Source organism: Triplophysa dalaica, chromosome 13, assembly GCF_015846415.1.
Source record: "Triplophysa dalaica isolate WHDGS20190420 chromosome 13, ASM1584641v1, whole genome shotgun sequence".
Taxonomy (NCBI): Eukaryota; Metazoa; Chordata; class Actinopteri; order Cypriniformes; family Nemacheilidae; genus Triplophysa; species Triplophysa dalaica.
Window position 1 is genome coordinate 17,376,767 of NC_079554.1, and position 21,554 is coordinate 17,398,320.

At 36.5% G+C, this 21,554-nt stretch overlaps 1 protein-coding gene across 2 annotated transcripts; it reads right to left on the minus strand.

Annotated features, from left to right (window-relative positions):
* Positions 1–1,476: 1,476 nt before the first annotated feature.
* On the minus strand, positions 1,477–17,331 carry txlnba (taxilin beta a). 2 transcript variants are annotated; one of them, XM_056765321.1, is made up of 10 exons: positions 17,174–17,331; positions 15,390–15,660; positions 13,971–14,062; positions 13,072–13,233; positions 7,828–8,022; positions 5,950–6,069; positions 4,549–4,623; positions 3,718–3,810; positions 3,118–3,213; positions 1,477–3,029 (listed from the first exon to the last, which is right to left on the minus strand). In XM_056765321.1, the coding sequence occupies exons 2-10, from the start codon at positions 15,658–15,660 to the stop codon at positions 1,833–1,835; spliced, it is 2,301 nt and encodes a 766-aa protein (XP_056621299.1). In that variant the 5' UTR covers positions 17,174–17,331; the 3' UTR covers positions 1,477–1,832. The 2 variants fall into 2 exon arrangements, with proteins under 2 accessions (XP_056621299.1, XP_056621300.1); XM_056765322.1 differs by lacking the exon at positions 4,549–4,623 and adding an exon at positions 4,683–4,757.
* Between the last annotated feature and the right edge of the window lie 4,223 nt (positions 17,332–21,554).

Sequence of the window (21,554 nt, forward strand, 5' to 3'; positions counted from 1 at the left end):
TGTGTGCGCAAGTGCGTTATTTTAAATGTAGACACGCGGCAGCCGCGCGCAAATAGGGAGCGACGTGGTCGCGACGCGCATACAGTGACGCTCCGATCACACGGGGCGTCAGCATTAACGCTTGACGGAGGGCGTGTCTGAATTGACAACAGCCAGTTAATTTGTTCTCCGGTCTAGCATGAACGCAATTGGCTAGTGCCTAAACTAGGTTATTTGCATAAGGTGATCTGATTGGCTTACGCCTGCGTTGGCGCTTGAAAAGTTAAAAGTCAACTTCTTGCCGCAAGCAATGCCAGTAGAGAGACCCTGACGTCACCCATTCAAAGTCAATAGGCTTGAGGCGGGGGCGCATGACATCAAAGTACCGCGAGAGCCATTCGAATAACCGTAAAAAGTTTGGTTTCGAATCGCTCTCGCGGTACTTTGATGTCATCAGCCTGTCGGATCTTGCGGCGCCGCATCAAGTCGAACGAGCCTGATGAGAAGCGTTGAATTTAAATGAACTTAATTTTTTTATTTATTTTGAAATACTTATGAATGTTTTCTTCTTTAATGGCTCTTGACTACACACCTGCTCACTTAACTCGCACACGCACCACAACCTGCAACTTTTGACATGTATTCACATGTATTCACAGACTCCCCGCAGGTAACTGAATCTCATATGACTATAATCTCGCATTCAACAAAGTGTTGTTCTAACAGATTGTGTTTGTGTATGCATATGCATATTTGTGTGATAAGCTAGGTCAGTTTTTCTTACAAGGATTTGTAATGTGACAGAACTAAAATACGGTTAGACTGAGCAAAGCCTTTGAACTTATGTGCTCTGTGACTCAATTTTGAAAGCAGAACAGGATGTAAATACATTTATATATAAATACATGTCAATACATATTCATCCAGCAGGTATAGACATTGAATGGTACTGAAAAGCATTTGCATTAAAGCATTTTGCTTTTTAGGCTGTTTCCATGGAAACTACTGCTTGGGTAAAAATCATGATGTGCAATAGATGACTGGCAGTTATCTATGATGGTGAAACTAAATGTTAACCACTATTAATGTTGCACGTACTTGATGTTTCTCCTAAACTTGCTTATAGTAGAAATAAAATAAATTCTAGAATACATAAGAGGTGTATAAATAATCTGAAAATTAAATCATTTGAATGTGTTCATATATAAATCTTCAATAACTTCATTGGCTTTTGACAGCAGATTCGACAAATTTGAGTTCAGTCTCTTCTGAAATTCTTATAGACATTTTTAAGATTTATGCAAGTTTGCCTTTGCTCTCCATTTAATCACTGGTGTGCAGGAGAAATAACTCAGATATTTAAGTGGTCCCATCTGTGATATTTCTTTCTTATGAAAATGGCCTGACAATGATTTTCTTCATAAAAAAAATCAAGCTACATTTTTCATCACAAAACACAATATTAGGGAGCACCAGGCATAGGTTTGTCAACAACACTTAGAATTGTCAACAGATGTTTATTAAAGGATGAGGAAAAATATTACAAGTTGAAAAAAAAACGTGTTACATTCTGAAAGTTATCCATTGCTAGACCATAAACCCATGCTTAATGTAAACTTTCATAAAGAAAAGTAGCTTATGACCAATCGGTCATACAGTATATGTAACCTGTAACTCATGAACAGCAAGACACTAAAAACAAACTCATCTAAAAAAAATAGAGAATGTGATATGCACTTATGTTTGGCTTAGTTATTATGTAGCCTGTAACTCATGAACAGCAAGACACTAAAAACAAACTCATCTAAAAAAATATATAGAGAATGTGATATGGTAACGCACTTATGTTTGGTTTAACTTTTATTCCCACCCTTAGCCGAACCTTTCTTCTTGGAAGAACCTTGTTTTTTAGGCTGGGGTTTGCTGGTTTTTGATTTGGCTTCTTGGGATTTTGGGGCTTTAGGTTTTGCTGCCTGTGCTTTGGCTTCGTCTGATGCAACGTGTTCTTCCTGGACATTCTCCTCTTTTGCTTGTTTGGAGGTGTCTGTTTCAGGCAACTCAGATTTAACATCTTTAGCATTTTTTCCCTCAGGTTTTCCCTCTTTTTTTACGACAAGCTCAGTAGGTTGTAATTCGGATGTATCTTGTTTGGTTGCTTCTACTTTTGTCAAGTCTTCTTTTTTTGTTTCCTCTTTGACTGACTCTTGTTTTTCTGGCTGTGGTTCTGTGATTTCGGCTTGAGGAGGTTCTTGAGGAGAAGGTTTAGATTCTGGTTGAGGTTTGGCCGGTTCAGACGCTGATGTTTCATGTTTAACAACGTCTACTTTTGCGACGTCTTCTTGTTTTGGTTCCTTTTGGGTTGACTCTTGTTTTTCGGTCTGTGGTTCTGTAGATTCTGGTTGAAGAGGTTCTTGATGAGCTTTGGGTTCCTTTTCAGCTTTGGCTGGTTCAGACTCACAAGTTTCTTGTTTAATCACTTCTACTTTTGTCACTTCTTGTGATGGTTCCTCTTTGGTTGATTCTTGTTTTCCTGTGTGTTGGTTTATTATTTCTGGTTGAAGAGCTTTTTGAGGAGATTTGGGTTCAGTTTCAGGTTTGCTTGGTTCAAGATTTTGGGGTAATGGCTTTTCTTCAGTGACAACAACCGATTCTGGTTTCTCTTCTTGTTTGGTGGGTTCAGGTTGGGTGTCTTCAGGAATTGCTGAATTCTTTTGTGCAAATTCGGATTCCTCCTCTTCCTCACTATCTGATTCCTCAACATCATCTTTTATGGGTTTCACCAAAGAAGCGGCCAACTCCTGAAGGCGGATCTGCTGCTCTCGCAGTTTCTCCATCTCTGCGGTCAGTACAGGGCTAGGACCGAGCTGTGGAGCGAGCTCATCCACCGATGGCATGTCCTCCAGAGGTGATACGGCTGCTTTGTCTGGGAAACGGATCTCTTTAATCTTAGTGTACAGGATTTTTCTCTCATCCTGCAGGACTCGGCACAAAGTCTCCAGGCGGTCGATCTTCACAGTGAAGAATTCAAACTCTTTAGCCTTTTCTGATCTCTGTTTGAAGACAGCAGTTATAAAGCAGTTAGCATGTGCTAATAGTCAAATGCACATAAGTTTTGTGTGTGCAGAAGTTAGAAATGACCTCATCTATCATTTCAACTAGAGCTTTGTTGCAGCTTTCAAACCGTGTCTTCCATATATTTGACTCCTTCTCCAGTTTCTTCATCTTCTTTGTCATCTATTCCAATAAAAATAGTCATGAGCACTTTTTGCGATTGTATCATTTATCGATTATAAGACTGGCATTATAAAACAAATGTCATAGCAAGTAAATCCTGAAAACATGTTTTTACATTAAATAATTTAGGACTTTTCAACTTCATTCGTTTATTTGTGAGTAGACTTTAATAATTTAATAGTCAGTTTAATTTAATTAAAATTAAAATTAAATAAATGACTAGAACAGCCAATCAAAGTTATTGTACATAGTATATCGTTGTATATCGCTTACTAGAAAAAAGTTTAATATACATTTAAATATTATTTGAAATCGTTATTATTTATTAAAATTATTGCTGAGATAACATTCAAAATTTTGTGTAGTTTAAATGAAGGCACAAATAATAGCTAAAAATAAAAAAATCACAAGTGTTAAATATGTTACACGTTAACACTTGTATTTTTTTCTCTGTACACGCACACGTTTATGATTTTTTTTATTAAGGTGCATATTTGAAAATACCTTTTCCATTTCCTGTTTGAAAGTACAGTAAATCTCATTGCTCTTCCCCAATGTCCCCTGAAACTCCTCGAACTTTTGGGAGTACAACACAATCTACAAAAATAAAGGCTAGAATTACAATCAGAAATGCATCAAAAAAACAAACAACATGCACAGTCACGTTTATATCTTCAACTCTGTCTTCCATTCACTTGGTTATCTTGCTGTTATATTCCACACCACACCAGATAAAGTCATAAACCAGTCTAGAATTGAACAAATCTCGGTTTGTCTAAGAGTCCAAATCGGATTTTAATATTGTAGACTGGTTATTTTGTGTCAAATATAGAGTAAAACAATAATCAATGTTTAAACTTCAGTTCATGTTGTATCAATTAGTCATGGCAAATGCACCAGTCCTTTCTGCAATAACTCTCACCCATTGTTTTAGAATAGCATCGCTAGACACTATAATGACTTAACAGAATAATATCCTTCCATCTATGATGTGCTGTGGGGAAGGAAGTCTTCATATAGCTGTTACTGTGATTACCTTAATGTCAAATCCAATGTAAAAAGCATCAGCATCTTTGTGTAGATTCACACACAGTGAGATTCTCCTGCATTCATTTCTCTTCTGTATTCACATCTGCCTTTTTCTGTTCTCTCGATCTAAATCTTCACAGTAATTCCTGTCTGTCTCTCTATCTGTCTTTGTATATATCTATGCTTTAAGATTTTTAAAAGATTTATGGGGATGGTAAGGAGCTCAACTGGACATTGCGATAGACGCCAGAGCTAGAGAGCATAACAAATGGGATTGTGGGTAATGCCACAGCAGTATATATTCACCTGAGCCTGCATGACAGTGTGCTGTTCTTTCAGCTCTTTAGCCTGAAGTTTCCATTCTGCAGCCTGAGTGAGTAACTGGTTAAACACAAGACACACACACGACCAGATGAGAGAGTCCCGAAACTCGTCTTTACCTGTTTCTTCATCTGTAACTCCTGCTCCCTCATAGTGTAGCATTTCTTTGTTTGTTCAATTGTCTCTTTAAGCAACTAACAACATAAATGGTGAGATGTTAACACTGCAGTAAACAAAGACCAAAATTTACTTTTATCTTAAAATGAACATATTATGAATGTAATATATACTGTATATACACTCACCTAAAGGATTATTAGGAACACCTGTTCAATTTCTCATTAATGCAATTATGGTGGTGGTGTAACGGTGTGGGGGATGTTTTCTTGCCATACTTTTAGGCCCCTTAGTGCCAATTGGGCATCGTTTAAATGCCACGGCCTACCTGAGCATTGTTTCTGACCATGTCCATCCCTTTATGACCACCATGTACCCATCCTCTGATGGCTACTTTCAGCAGGATAATGCACCAAGTCACAAAGCTCGAATCATATCAAATTGGTTTCTTGAACATGACAATGAGTTCACTGTACTACACAGCCCCCCACAGTCATCAGATCTCAACCCAATAGAGCATCTTTGGGATGTGGTGGAACGGGAGCTTCGTGCATCCCACAAATCTCCATCAACTGCAAGATGCTGTCCTATCAATATGGGCCAACATTTCTAAAGAATGCTTTCAGCACCTTGTTGAATCAATGCCACGTAGAATTTAGGCAGTTCTGAAGGCGAAAGGGTGTCAAACACAGTATTAGTTTGGTGTTCCTAATCCTTTAGGTGAATGTATATCTGTAAAATATATACTACATTTGTATTTATGACTGCTGGATTATTGATCATATTATCTGTTTGCACATTTTGTTACATACAAAGCAGGTCATTGCGCTCCTGTCACAAAATATAGACATTGTGTCCTTCAGTTTATCATATTGTGACGCTTAGTCGCACTAGATCAACTCTGAATGGCAAATTTTCCACTTAAGTAAAGTGTGTTGTGGAGAGGAGTATGTCACGATATGTTTACTTAAGTGGACTGTTTAATTTGAATGCACACAAGTCACTTACACCAGCGGATGTCTGACTATCAATTTTATAATGTGATTAAAATAATGTATCATGTTGCAATTGTTTTAACATTACCTTCCACTTGCAAGTAAGAAGTGTAATTCTCAAAAGCCTGTCATGGATTTAGCTCTTGACACGTTCATTTGAGACTCAAGTTTGTAATGGAGTATTCCGTATAAGGACATGCAAATGCATTTGTCAGCCCTTCAGTTTACACTAGGCATATCTGAAGAGCAGGAATCGTATAATAGTGTGCCTTACATATTCCTTCTCTCTCTTGTGCTTCTCTTCTGCTTCTTTAAGTAGCATTTTTGCTTCTTCCAGCTTGGCGTCAGACACTTTCTGCTGTAGATCTCTGTGGTTGAAGATCTTCTCTAAACTCTAAATGAAACACACAGACTTAGACTTAACGGAGCAATACTGATCATACGTTTTTATTTATATGAGATATTTTTTAAAAAGGTTCCTTTTGCAACAAATACAGTCACGGTACATTTGTGATGAAGTTTTTCTGGCATTTTTTCTGACATCTGGCTCCAAAATTGACGCTTGGGATCGTTCAGGAAGTACGATTATTAAAACCAATGTATGAACATTGAAGTCATAAGTTTCATAACATCGTGACACAACTTCTTCAAATGTCTTTTAGGTCAGTCAAATCTTTATCTTGAAATGAGAAAAGTAATATAGAAGCGTATAGTTGGACCTTGGTTTTGAATAAACCATGTAAATAAAACTTTTCATTGATGAAACTAAATAAAGCTTTATTTGCATCAGTCAACACATCTAACTTTTCTTTATTTCAACAGGTTTTGGTGATCCTGGAATTTTTTGAATTAACACATGTTTAACACAACAGACCTCTTTCCTCAGTAACACCACATTTGACACCAGATGGCAGTAGAGAACCACGCTTCGTTTTGACATATAAAGTCATTTAAATTCTTGCTGAAAGATGGGGTCTGTCTTAGCCCACCACACAGCTGTGTGCAGCCTCTGTGGCACCCATCAGCATGACAGATTGAGCTTCACTTCCCTCACATCAGGCCTGTCATTCCATCGGTCGATCCTCGTGTGATTAGATAAGGCGTACAAGAGAGCGTTCTGTAAGGCGCAAGATTCACTGCCAAACATCCCTGAGTCAAATAAAAAGACACAAGTATCTTTGGCGGTGTCTATAGCAGGTTTAAGATATGTGAGCGTGCAGTTAGTCTCTAACGCTTGAGGTGAAATTACAGCTCTAGCAGACACGAACTGCCTCCCTTCAGATGTGCACCGAACGTTGAATAGGCTATGAGTGATTGTGGCGTTTACTCGGTTGCAAAAAGCAAAAATAATGACCAGTTAAAATACGTTTGGATTCAGATTTTCAGAAAATAGAGAATAGACATTTGTCAACCAACCTTATTACAGTCACTTAATCCACAGCGACTGTTAGCCTACTTAAATGTCTTGACTGTGTTTTGGGGAACAGCTTTAATGTGATGTATGGCTGAATCATCTTGACAGATGTAAGATGTTTTACACCGCAAACGTAAGTAGAGCTTGTGTAAGTGTGCATCGTGACTGCAGTCGGGATCGAAGTATTTGTCGTAAGTTCAGAGGTCGGATGTTCAATGTTCCAGACTTTCCGGGTTCGAGGTGGGAAATATAGGAAACCCGACTTGTGTGGAATAAAGCATTAGTGTTTATTTAGCTTGCCTACTAAAATTTGATGAGTGCAGAATGATGTCGTACGCTCTTGAAAATAAAGGTTCTTCACGTACAATGTCTAAATGTTTTGTTGTCTAAATGGTTCCATAAAGAACCGTTAACACCCAAAGAACCTTTCGGTTTCACAAAAGGTTCTTTTTGGCCAAAAAAATGTTTTCAGATCATAAAAAGATAAGAAACGTAATGGTTCTTTGTGGAACCAAAAATGGTTCTTTATGGGATTGCTGTGAAGAACCTTTTCAGCGCCATTATTTTTAAGAGTGTACAAAGCGTTGATCCGCATTTGTGCAAGTTTTAAATGCTAATTTTTTAAATGCTTTAAATCTTCTTAATGTAAATTCAAGTGTTTTAGAGACATCCATATTCATACTAAAAGGCCAAAAGCGTCAATTTGGTTTTCATGGATTTAGCAGTGCTTGTGTGTACCTTTTCTCTTCTCTCATACTGTTCTACAAGGGTCTTGAGTTTACTGCCCAGCTCGCTGTTCTCATGACACAGCTTGTTGTTACGGCTGCTGTGCTGCTCGATCTGAGCCTGAATGTCCACTAGTGTGCTCTGGAAATGAGCAGTGATCTCCCTCCGCTTCATCTCATCCTCCCCCAGCCTTTGCAGACTCTCCTCCTGCAGGGAGAGATAGAAAGAGAGAGAGGTGGGAAATCAGAGAAAAATAATGTTGCCTTAAGTGATGAAAGCATTCAAGATCTAGAAGGAAGTCAGAGTGTGAGATGGACGGCTACGATTAGAAGTGAGCGGATTTTTTGAGACTGCGTTTGGCTCAGCTCTGCTATCATCAAAGTATGAGAGATAAGACCATCCGTTAGGACACGACTCTTTGTTTTACAGATAGCAGAGAGTGACAGGAAATTATTAGGGGGAAAGGGAGTTTCATTGGATGTGTTGTAGGCCAGACTTGAACAGAAGCATGTCAAAAACAGCTGTGCTAACTGCTGCACGCAGGTCAATAAGGAAATCATTCAGACCAAGTGTACATTACAAGACCAAGCATGTCATCAAACAACACTGAGGAATGGCTTGTGGTTGTTCATGGAATGATTTGCATAGAACGGGAGAAAAAAAGTCAATTTCTCTCAAATTACTAAAATCTTCCCTATACTTTAAGTTCATATACTTAAGAAAATGTCAAATATATATTTAGGTATATTTTATAGTAGGTCTACTAATATCATGTGCACTATTTCTGTATTACTGGTGACTAAATTGTCCTGGTGTTCAGTTAATAAAAGTACTTTAAGTGTAAATGTAGTAAACTTTGAGTACACAACTAGTTTACAACTAGTTTTTGTTTGTACTGCATTTCTACAATTGAATTGATAGGTATCCTGATAGTTTACAAGAACATTATTAGTTTATGAAACTACCCTCTTAGGTACACTCTTAGTAAACAGTTTAGTAGTTTTTAAGCTGAAAGTATACAAATCATTAGTTAAGCATCAGTACATAGTTAATTAATCATTTATGAAGCATTGGCCCCACATTAATAGACATTATTAAGCTGTTTATAAATACAGCTATAAATGCTTTGTTCTTGATTTATAAGCATGTATATAATATGCTTAATAATCAAATTTTCATACTTTATTAAGGATGAATTCATCATTTCTAAATTAAGGATTACATTACTTACAAACCAGTTAGTTAGGAGTTGTCAGTGGTTCATGAGATCATTTAGAAAGTGTAAGTAAAAGAATAATAAAGTCTTTGAATGCATATTATACATCTTATTATTCTGAAATATAGTGACAGTTACTTAATTTGTTAATAAATGCTTTTTTAACACACATTCCTACTGTAATTCATGATTAATTAAGGTAGTTATAAAACATTTACTAGTTGTTAGAGAACTATTTTATGTGAGCTCATCTAAAGTGAGGACTGTGTATGTCTTGTAAAGCATTTACAAATGAGAGTTGCATATCACTTCACGGTTATATTTTTTCTGGAGGTGTGCAGGAATTAAAAAAAATTCAGAAGATTATTTTTCATTTTATATTAATTCATTTAATGTTAATTTATATGTCCGGTTGTACAATTTTAATTTTGCAGAGGTTTATTTTTTATTTTATATTAAATCTTTTTATATTCATTAATATGTACAGTTGTACAGTTTAATTTCTTTTGTATCTCGAAATAAATATTTCTATGTTCTGAATCCCTCTGTGTTGTGTTTTTCCTATTTCTGTTTAGAAGATAACTGAGCCTTTAACTCTCATTTGTAAATGCTTTACAAGGCATACATAGTCCTCACTTTAGATGAGCTCACTAAAATAGCTCTCTAACAACTAGTAAATGTTTTATAACTACCTTAATTAATCATGAATTACAGCAGGAATGTGTGTTAAAAAAGCATTTATTAACAACTGTTACTATATGTCAGAATAATAAGATGTATAAATGTGCATTCAAAGACTTTATTATTCATTTACTTACACTTTCTAAATGATCTCATGAACCACTGACAACTCCTAACTAACTGGTTTGTAAGTAATGTAATCCTTAATTTAGAAATGATGAATTCATCCTTAATAAAGTATGAAAATTTGATTATTAAGCATATTATATACATGCTTATAAATCAAGAACAAAGCATTTATAGCTGTATTTATAAACTGCTTATTAATGTGGGGCCAATGCTTCATAAATGATTAATTAACTATGTACTGATGCTTAACTAATGATTCATAGCGTGCAGTTATTATAAAGTGTATACATTATTATACAGTATACAGTATATGGATTATATTTCAGATGAATCACAAAAGTGTAAGAATCTCAGTCTTGGATTATGTGCTTGGCTTTAAATGCCATGATCTCATTCAAATAAACTGTAGCTATTTTGTGTGAATTCGTACAAAGTATACTGTACACAAACATACAATTGACCTTTTGAAAAAGGAATGAGATTAAATAAACTCATAGTTACGAATTACCATGAGATTGTGTTGGAAATGAAAGCTGGTTCTTGAGCTAATAATCAGATGATAATAATGAAATCTCATGCTCGATGTCCTCTCCATTGGTGGCTTGAGATAAACAACAATATCATCTTTCTTCAGCTTCTCGTGGACGTGCGAATGTTAAACAGGCCTGATGTTCCATGTTTGCGCTCAGTAAACACGAGCTCCTGTACCAGAGACCCAAGCTCCCTGACTCAGCTAATGATCGGGAATCCAAGCGCGGAACGTTCCTCTCAAGAGGCAAATCTGTTTGCTTGGCTGTGTTTACACATGGAGTAAATCTCAAGCTCTCACCTGGGAGTAACGGAGCTGTTAAACTCAGCTAGGCAACCTCAACGGGGAGGCGAATCGCAGACACATACACACGAGGGAAGTGACCCCACTCTAAAGACTAAATCTAATTTACTGTCCTCATGGCTGAGATGCTCTTACACGAAGAGTGTAGATGTTCTGCTCTGACCTGTTCATTAATGGCTTTCGTAATACTTGAATCAAATTGATTGGACAGGGAGCAAGGCCAAATTCGGCCTCTTGGGGGCAATATTATCAACTCTTAAGGACATGCAGGGTTGATATTACAACAAGAACTTAACAGGTCCTACGCCCATAGGAGAATACGACACACAGGTAATTAGAAAGCTCACCACATAGACAATAAACACTTCATAGATGTGTCTGGATGCTGATTGAGGTGTCAAAAGTAAAGTGAAATTGCAGTAACCCTTACAATAAAGGAGTTTATTCAAGTAGTATGTTTCTAAAAAGAAAAAAGTATACTTTAAGTTTTACTTTTTATGAAAAATATTTTTAAAACAGTAACATCTAAATGACTAAATAGGAACAAAGTAGTGTACGTAAAATAATATATAAACATTTTATATATATATTATATTAACTATAAGTACTATGACATTAAAGAAAACTTACAAGTATGACCGATAGCCAGGTGAAACATGTGCACTATAAATTTGTACATATCAAGATTAGCTTAAGATCTAAGTGTACTTAACTGTGCTATTTTGAGACACTACGAATAGAAGTACAATATTTATTTCAATATTAGTGTGTGACAATAAAGCGCTTATGGAAGTGTAGGCTACTTAAATAAGGTGTACTTAGTGCACATGTTTACCTGGGTGATAGTGTGCTCAATTTTTTCTTGGTCAACTTGAAGTATACTTTAACGATACTACTATAGTGCACTCGATTATAGTTATACTTGTTATTAATAAAAAGTGTCCCAATGTAGTCTCAAGTACCAATGAAACAAAACACTTGAAGTACACTTACAAGTGTTTTACTTACAACTACGATACTACTAACACACTGTAAAAAATGGTGCTATATACTGTAGCACTTAAAGTGTTTCTTGGCTCGTAATCATATGGAAACCACTTTTATCGCTGTATAGAACTATATATTGGTGCTTGGTGAAACTTGAACTTTATTTATACCTTAAGTTTACTTTGAGGTATACTTATTTTTGTAAAGGAAAGGGTATCAATTTAAAGTATGCGTAATGAGTTAAATAAATAAATAATCCTTTAAAGCAAACATCTTTGCTTTGATACAACTTTGTCTAAACCATATTTGCATTTGTTTCTAATTGTGTAAAAAATCTGAAAATGTAACATACTACAGTCAACAATTTAAGCAATTTATAGCTACGGTGTAGATACGTCCCTTTCCAGGCCTGGAGGCAGTTCACCTTCTCAGTAGATGTTTAGTCACTGGGTAGCATCAGTATAAAGGTAGAACAGAAGAGCGTGACCCCTGCAGTGATTTGAGCCTGTGAAACATTCTCTTTGATTTTTGATTTAGAAAAGAAGAGCAAATGCCACTGGGGCTGAGGAACACTATCTCTCTTGTCATAGTGACCTGTCAAGAGCGCTTTGAGTCTGAAGATTCAGTGTCTCATTGAGGCAGAGACACAGAGCCACCGCTGTAACGTCCCGCTGGGCTCAAAGAGAGGAAGTTGAGTCGACTCAATCTCGGCTATCAAAATGCTGACAGGGGCAACAAGACTTCTGGAAAACAAGTCAGACTCTCGCAAACATGTCACACAAGAGGTTGCTATGCAATTTAAAAGCACTTAACCCTTAGAGACCTGATGTGGAAAAATTGCAACCGATGTTTAAAGCAATTAAAGAACAGCCAGATATGAGCAGCAGTTTGAACTCTGAATTGTTTTGAGCCATTTTGGCAGGAATATGACAGAAATGTTCCTTGTTTACTGACATTGCCATACAAGTTTAAGCAGATTTATCTCTCTTCCTAGTATTTGAAATAAAAACTGTTTTTCTAAAATAATATTTTAAGTGATAGAAAACATAAAACAAATAAAAAATATCAAAAATAAACATGCAAATATATATATATATACACTATATCTTCACAGTTAACATGTAAATGTAATTTATACAAAGAGTCCATAGAGAGAAATAATGTAACAACACATTTAAATAATAACTCATTTAAAATATAAATGAATTATTTATATTTAATAAATGATCTCAATACTGTCAACATGTTAATGTAGTTAGTATAAAAAGAGTCCATTCAGTTAGAGAAATAATATTTTTGTGTTTTCTTAAGACATTAATAAATCTCTGTAGATCTGTACTTTAAGGTCTTGTGAATGATATTTCATGTCATTTTCACAACTCAATGCTCTTTGTCAGTAAAAAGTTCTCACCTTCACTGTTTTGTTATGTCTATGAAGTTCTCTACAGAGCATCTCCAGCTTGGTTCGGGCCAGGATGGCACGACTGTGCTCGAATTGGATCTGGTCTCTCTGCTTGACCAAAAGACCCTGTCTCTTCTCCAGCTGCTGCTTCTCTCTTCTGTGTTTCTCCACCTGCCCCGTATTCACAAAACACACACAGATGTCATTCGTGTGTCATCTTACACACAGCATAAAACACAGCTGCTTGCTATAGATAATGTCTTTCATGTTGTTCACATTTACATTTATGCATTCGCGGATGCTTTTATCCCTAGCAACTTACATTGCATTGTACGATACATTTGTTACAGACTATGTGCAATCCTCTGCGATCGAACCCATGACCTTGACATTGCTAGTGCCATGCTCTGGCCACTGAGCCACAGGAAAGCTGTTGTTAGGAGGATATTGATGGTGCTCAACAGAACGACGTGTGTTTGGCCGATCATCATTACAAAAATCAAATGGGATCTTAAAACATCCTGAAGGGGTTTATTTTGCAATAATGAACATCTATTTTTGTTGGAACGGGGTAAATTGCTTATAAGTCTTCTGTAATATTTTCCTCTGCATGTTAGGATCATTATCTGTGAGCGCTGATATTAGAGAGAATGTTCTGGCTTTCATGTGTGGCATATGGCCTTATGTTCAAACTCAGTTATTCAGCCTTGGGCACTGAATATTTAGGTCAGAACAACATAAGCGAAGCCACTCCTAACATCACACCAGGCGTTCTTTTATTTATTTTTTCCCCCTGTGGCAATCCGTTTTGTGTTCTATTTGTTTCCTCCTAACTGCCTTCCATGCATTGTTGTTGCCGCCGGTAACAAGCGTTCAGAGAACAATCTCTCGTGGGTCTGGATACTCACCAGCTCGGTGTATTTCTTCAACACCATTTCCACTTTCTCTTCTGGTGAGCTGAGCTTGTTCAGGCTTTGCAATAAAGACGTGGCCTCTTTACCTGCAAGGAAAGCGTTTTCAATTCACATCAGAGAATGGAGAGATAAAGAAGATGACAGGAGGCCACAAGGGAGTGTTCTTACATGCAAGCTTCAAAATAAATCAACTGCAGGAGCTGTTAAATCACAGAGCGATAGCGCTTACTACGATAAAACAGTTGCGAGAGCAAACAAGACATTTGCGTGGATAAACTTGCACATTTGGGCCCTGCTCTTGTGACAGAGAACTGTGTGAAGCACTATGGCTGTCTGCATTTTAATGGTGATTTTACTATTATCAGGAGGTTTTAACTTATTATTACTACAAAAACCAAATTACTACTTACATTTATATATTTGGGAGATGCCTGTATCCAAAGCTCCTCACGATTCATTCAAGCTTTACATTTTCTCAGAATGTGTATAAACTGCACTACTATACCAATGCTGTACCAAATGACACTCTACTTCTGCAACTGATAGAAAGTATATGCAGTATTTATTTTCTAACATAAATCAGTATTCTTAGTAAAATGTCTATTAAATCTATTTTATCTCTATAAACCAGTTTCTTAAATAAAAAGCAAACTATTCTATCGTTCAAAAGCTTTTAAAAAAACATTATTTATATATATTTTTTACACATTTTGGAATTACAGTAAACCCCTCAAAACTAAAACACAATTTTATCTACAGTATAGAATATTATCTTGTGACTAAAAGCATACAATTATGGAATTATGGGCTCTTAATGGCTGCTTTTGATTTTACTTCATTAATAAGTCCAAGTTATCACATCAAAAATAATTTTAAAATGTCCTAAATACACATACAAATATTACTTTTGTGTTGCCAAAAAGTGAATATAAATTTGTTTATTTGAGGAAAAATACAGAGCATATTTTCTGATATTTTGACTGATTTCTCAGGTTTTCATTATCTGTAAATAAATGTAAATAGAAACAATATTTTTGTTTGAATTTGGGAGAATTAATGTAGTATTTCACAGAATAAAACAAAAATAATCATTTATCTAAACATATACCTATAAACTGTCAATTCAAAATAAATGAAAAAGTCTCTTTTAAATGGTCTCTTAATTTTTGTCTACAAAAGTAATTTCAAACATTAACCTAAACATCTCAACCGTTTCAAAACTTTTGAACAATAGTGTATGTGGTGTTTTGGATTCTAATGCTGGTGTTTCTAGGGGGTTATTTTATTCGCTTAATCAGCAAAACTGGTTCAGACCAGCTACAAACCAGTACTGACATGCATAAAGCAGACTTTTAACTTTACTAAACTACTCTAAGCTTCACTTGAGTGACCAAAGAGAGACAGAATCCTCACCAAGGCCCTTGATCAGTTTTGAATCGTCTTTTTGCTCCTCTGGACCAGCTCCACCTGGCTCTTTCGGGGTGGCTGTTTCATCTGCCTTCGCTTCCTCTCTTCTTTCCTCACTTTCCAGGATGGAGATCTGCTCTTGCATCAGGCTTGATGCCGAGCCATATGTGTTGATAATATCCTCTAGCTGCCTGCTGAAGTCCTCCATGGGGTCCGCTGGCATCTCCTCTGTGCCATTGACTTGTTCATTGGTGGTCTGGTCAGTGCCCTCCATCATCTGCCGAAAAAAATCATAAAAGTGGTCCATGTGATTGATTGGCAGAGGTAGAAGAGCCAATTCCTTGATTACAATCTTAACTTGATGCAGAAATGAGACTGTTTAAATTAATGAGAAATGAGTATGTATTACTAAAAGAGAGCTTTGATATGGCTCCCTAAAATTAGCAGCTAAATTGAAGATGGATGGCTTGTGGCCAGTGTGTTTGAGTAAAAAGAGAGACTTTATGTTTTAAATCCAAGATGTTGTTTGTATGAAATGTAAATTCAAATGTGTGAGGAAATTGGAGTGTGTTTCATTTTGATTACTGTATTTGCCTCAAGCAGAAAACATAAATTATGGAAAAATAACCTTGAAAAAGACATTTTGAGAATCAGTTCTAGCTGGAAATACACGTGGTGTCATCCTTCCGTCTCTGTCCGTCCATATTCAACTCATTAAAGTTAACCATCAATTTAAAGACTTCCAATTTAAGACACTTCCAATTTTGTCTCATTTACCCTCCAAATCTGTATGACTTCCTTCTGCAGAACACAGAAGAAGATAGTTTGAAGAATGTTGGTTAACAACATTGGCCATCATTGACTTCCATTGTACCTATACAAAACCACTGAGACAATTTCTCAAAATGTCTTCTTTTGCGTTTCACATACAAGTCAAATACCGTTTTTTATTGACATGAGGATGAATAATATAAGATACTATAAAATATCTTCAGTAAAACTATGAACGTGTCTCGATTCACCAGGCAAGAAGAAGATCTGGAAAAACCCTGGGTGGACCTCTGAAGAGGCTTGTGACACAAGGTTGGGGGAGGGAACACGGAGAAAATAGCACAAATCACAGTGGCATAGTCTCACTGAGCCTCTAAATCTGATGTGTCACAGATAGGCGACAGGCCAGTAAGCCTTTCAGCTCCACACACAGCTGATTTCATGTGGAATGAACTCAGATATTCCAGAGGTTGTTTATGTCCTAGCTCTATTGCTCCGGTTGCTTATCAGGTTAAAATTATAGCCTGTGCTCTTGTATCAAGCCCTCCTTATTTTATCACCACCCCTCCTCCTTTAGTAGCAGAGCAACATGGCACCTGTTCTGAAGCAACATGCTATTTTTGGAGCCTCTAAATATGGACAAGCTATTTCTCATTCTCGCCACGTAGCCTCTGATGTCAATGGTGGCAGTTTTACGCAAAGTGGAAAAAACAGAGATGAGGCTGGTCTAAAACATCTGGACATCGGGCAAAGATGAAGTTGTAATGCAAAACACTGTATAAAACTTTGAAAAAAAATGGTTTGCCACAAGGTTAGGAACTTATATTAAACTTCATTTGACACCTCAACTCCCGTGGAGTTTGGGTTTTCTTTAATTATTTGTAAGTGTACTACATCAGACAAATATAAATGTACATACAATATAATACTAGCAAACTAGTGATTTTCCTCATACACGCCCAAGTGACCTTCAGCGCAAAATCATATACAGTTTCAATATATTAAAGCTCGAGACTTACCTAACAAGCGTCTGTTCAATTCGAATGGAGAAGAAGAACAATGAAACAACCAGTCCAGAGTTGTAGCAGAGTGAAAGAGAGGAGCGCGGAGGGTCCGACAGGAATAAAGACAACAGCTGACAACACAAGCCCCTCAAAATAACCCCACACGGGAAGCCAATGGAAACATGCTCCAAACACTCAATGAATCAACCTGTTAAGATCTTTCTAATCTCAGAAAGACAGCTGAAAGGTTAACTTTATAATAGTCTTCGAAGGCCTTCTGGGGTCTCTCCAAATAACCCTGCGATTGGAGTTGGCAAACCAGTTCATTAAAAGTAATAAAGTTTAATCCACCAAAGATTATATGATGTTTATATGTTTGGTCTTTAACATGCCCCCGTTAACTTGTAGTTATTGACTTGTGTGCTGAATGCCTGAAGGCCAATTTCTTCTAACAATCTGCCTGAATTAGTATCGGGTTTTCGCAGCGCCTGTTAGCTTTTATTATCACATTTGTCCACTATAATTCCAGTCAACTGCACTCTAATCACTTCAAACCATGCAAATGCGGAATTGTGAAGTGATTAACATCTCCAGAGTAACTCACTCCAGTGTTTTTATCTGCATAGAAATCTCTTCATATTTGAAAACATTTGGCAGACAGCAGTGGAACACGGCCATTCAAAATCTCATCCTGATCTCACAAACAATTACATGCAAACATGACAAAAGAAATAACTTGATCCATTGCATTGTTCCACAGTCATCACATTACTAAACACCAAACCTGTACCAAACCTGGTTTAACATAGCCAACAGACCTATATCATCTGAATATCAATATGATGGATTTTGTGATTTGCAGAGCTTATAAAACGCAAGCAAATTGGGTTTAAGAGCAAAATTAAGGGTTAATAAAAAGTGACATTATTAAAAATGACAAGATTGATGAAAACCGTGTATTTACCGTGGGAGCATCTCTTATTCTTCATTCTCCTGGACTTTTATTAGTGATTCTATTCAATCACCAGACAACAAACGTGATTTTGACATTTGCACCAGGCCTTAATTATTTCTCTCAGATCTCCATTAATGATTATGTCCTTGTTCTTTTAAAGGAGACACTATGCAGTGTATGTTCTCTAGCTTGGGTGTTTTGATAAATGATCCTTTAACCTTGAATTGCTTTGTACCATTTGGTCCATGTTTCAACAGACGGGGCGACAAGGACATACTAGTGTCTTTTTTACCTTATAATCTAGTTATAAACAGAGATAAACTCTTTTCATGAATAATAGAGTGAATGTATGCATAAAGGGTTCAAAATTAAACCGTACAAGCGTCACTTGTGATTGCAAATCGGGAAGTAAATAAAACAGACACTGGACGGAACTTAAAATGGTTTAAAGCGGATTCTGTTCTCTCGATAGCATTAAAGTCGGTCCGGTCGAGGCATGAGTTTTTTCTTCAAATCGTCATGGTGAATTGTGCATTTCGCAAACCAATCGGCTCTTTACATCCAAATACCGCGAGACCGGTTCGAACGCGCTAAATACGGTGCTTTCCAGTCGCTCTCGCGTTACCTCGGTGTCATACTTAAACGGTCTGCGCAGCCCGTGTGAAGTTGAACACCTTTAGAAGTTTTGTTTGGTTTTGTAAATGATTATAGAGCACTGGGTTTTTTACACTTCTACCATCGGGATCTTAAACCCGTTAACGACAAGCTTCATATCTCAAACTCTACGTGAGTTACAAAAAACACACAACACAAACAAATAACGAGTGTGAACGAATTACACTATAATGTAAATGCCACTTAGTTGTGGTTCTTTGATTCATTCATCAAAAATACTCATAGGTTCCTCGTGGAACCTATAAAAGCCAACATTTTCGTATTTTATGTTACAACAAGCGAGCCAATTGAGTTGACCAAACATCAAAGCTGATAATTTTGTCTTCTGTTGTGTGAGTTGCTGGGTGTGGATTTAATCTTTTGTTTGTAACTGATTGCGCAAGTAATGCATTGTTTTATTTATTGTAGCGTAGTTTCAACCATTTAAAAAAAAGCATGAAAATTAAAAGATGTACGGTTTAATTTCATAGCCAGTCCGAGGTTAATAGTTTCAGACACATACATGCAAACCTTTTGCCCAACACCATAGTTAAAATAATACTCTTTAACAAGTCACAACGGAATTAATAATGATTCTTATTTATACATTTTTGGCTCCTCTAAGTGAGCTGCTGACTCATGCAGTCAAATTAAGTCAGATCTGTCCACATCTCCTCCTGTCTTCCTCTATTTTCTCTCCAGGTGCTGTCAAAACATTCTGATCATTGGATTGTGTTCCACAGACAGCAATGTCCACATATCCTGTAGGTATCTGAGGAGTGTGAATATCGACAGCTTCATATTGTGTTTTATTCAAGGGAAAGGGATGGAGCAGCGGTTGATGGGGAGATGTGTCAAATATACATGTAGCATAAGGTAACAGCGCAGATTTCTCCTCACGTTCTCAAGACACACTTCACCAGCTCTCCTGACATTTTATGTCACTGACTTGTTTGTTTTCTCCTTGCCATGCAGAGGAGCTACGGCTGGAAGTGTCTGGATTCACACTAACAGAGATTGAAATGCACGGGGGGTTGTGAACTAACTGTTGGGGATAAGCACAATACTTTTCCTACAGTGAAGGCAATTATAACATCCCCCTGTGTTGACTTTAATGCTGTTTGCACATGGTCTTTGGCTGTCCTCTCTGGTAATGTACAGAAACCAGATTTGAGCGGGAAAAGACCACTTTGCAAGTCTGGCATGTGCCCCGTTATATCTGAGACTGTAACTTCCCAGAGGCTATTTTAATCGCTCGGAGATTGCTCAGTTATACAGCTTTATTGTACGCTTGCACTGGCTGAAGTTAACTTCCGGTCTATGTTTAGTTATCATATAACACCTTATTTTATTTATATTAATATTAATTAATATTAATCTTTTATTGTAAATTAATTGTATTTAATTATGTTAAAACTCAACAGTTATTGATTGTTTGCGGAGGTCTAGATGTTAAGTTTGGGCCACATAACGTTTGTATAGTTGCTGCTGAATACGACTATAGCCCTTTAGACATAAAATAAACTCAGATTAGACAATTATTGACAAGCGTTAAGTGGTGTACAGTGTTGTAAAATTGGATAGCTCAGATAATGTAGTCTTTGAATAATTTGCTAATACATTTTTGAGTTTGGTTCCATCTTTTATGTTTTTTAGCAAATGTGAGTGTGACATTATGAATCTCGATTGAAACTCTCTTGAAGGTAACAAATGTGAGATCTGTGTGTACACTTAGGATAAAGTTTCAATTAGCTCCGTATTTTATTGCTGTCAGTACAAACAATTTATATATTTTTTTCACCATTCCAACCCCATAGATCATTTAACTTATATAAATATATATTTACAGTATATACAAACAAACAAATAATTAAAGAAATGTAGGAAATATACGATTTTTTTAGTTCTGGAAAAGTAAAATGCAGTTTAAGGGAGGGTAACGAAACAGATCTCATCCCCCATTTACCGCCATTGGGAAAATAAATAATCTATGGGAGTCAATGGGGGAAGAGATCTGTTTGGTTACTGACATTCTTCCAAATATCTTCCTTTCTGTTAAGCAGAAAAACATCATTTATACAGGTTTGGAACAATCTGAGGGAATGATAGCAGAATTTTCATCTTAAGGTGAACTATCCCTTTAAGGATTTATTCTCAAACATGACTGATTATTTTTCTTCGAGCAAAATTAATAATTATATCTCTGAGGAAGACATCAAAGACAGCATATGGCAATGTTTTCTATTTAAATATAAAATAACTCATCACAGACTGACTCAGTACCACGTCATGCTAACGGTTATGTTCATAGTTTCCACGTAAGTGACCAAGGCTCTTTCATGTAATAGAATGACAGCGTCTGTGGTGCATTAAGCTGTAAAAACACTCACCTCTGATCCTCTGCATGGCAGAACCTCCACTGACGGTTTGCTGTAATGCATCTCACTCAGTAAATTAAACAATGTCAGCACATGATCCAGATCAGTGTCATTTAGCGGTTGCCTTATTTCTGGCATACACTATACGCAGTGATCTTTTTATGGTTAAGTGGGATGGATATTTCCATCAGTGTGATTTATGTAGTGGCTTCAATTTATTTGCTCTGGATCATTAATTTAATGCGACTGTTCATTAAAATTGTTAGCATAGTATATTTGACACAGTCAAATTGTTTCCCGTACACTGATTTCTTATTGAAGACATATATTTACTGTATCATTCTTCCAGTATTTGTATTTGAGTTTCTGTAATTACCATTTGTTCTTATCTCAGCCCAACTCTGTAAAT

Excerpts from the sequence above, each read along its gene's own strand:
- txlnba (XM_056765321.1), bottom strand. The coding sequence starts at position 15,660 with ATGATGGAGGGCACTGACCAGACCACCAATGAACAAGTCAATGGCACA. Across the intron at positions 8,023-13,071 it reads GACATAACAAAACAGTGAAG|GAGGAGAGTCTGCAAAGGCT; the intron begins GTGAGAACTTTT and ends CTCTCCCTGCAG. Across the intron at positions 3,030-3,117 it reads TAGTTGAAATGATAGATGAG|AGATCAGAAAAGGCTAAAGA; the intron begins GTCATTTCTAAC and ends GTCTTCAAACAG.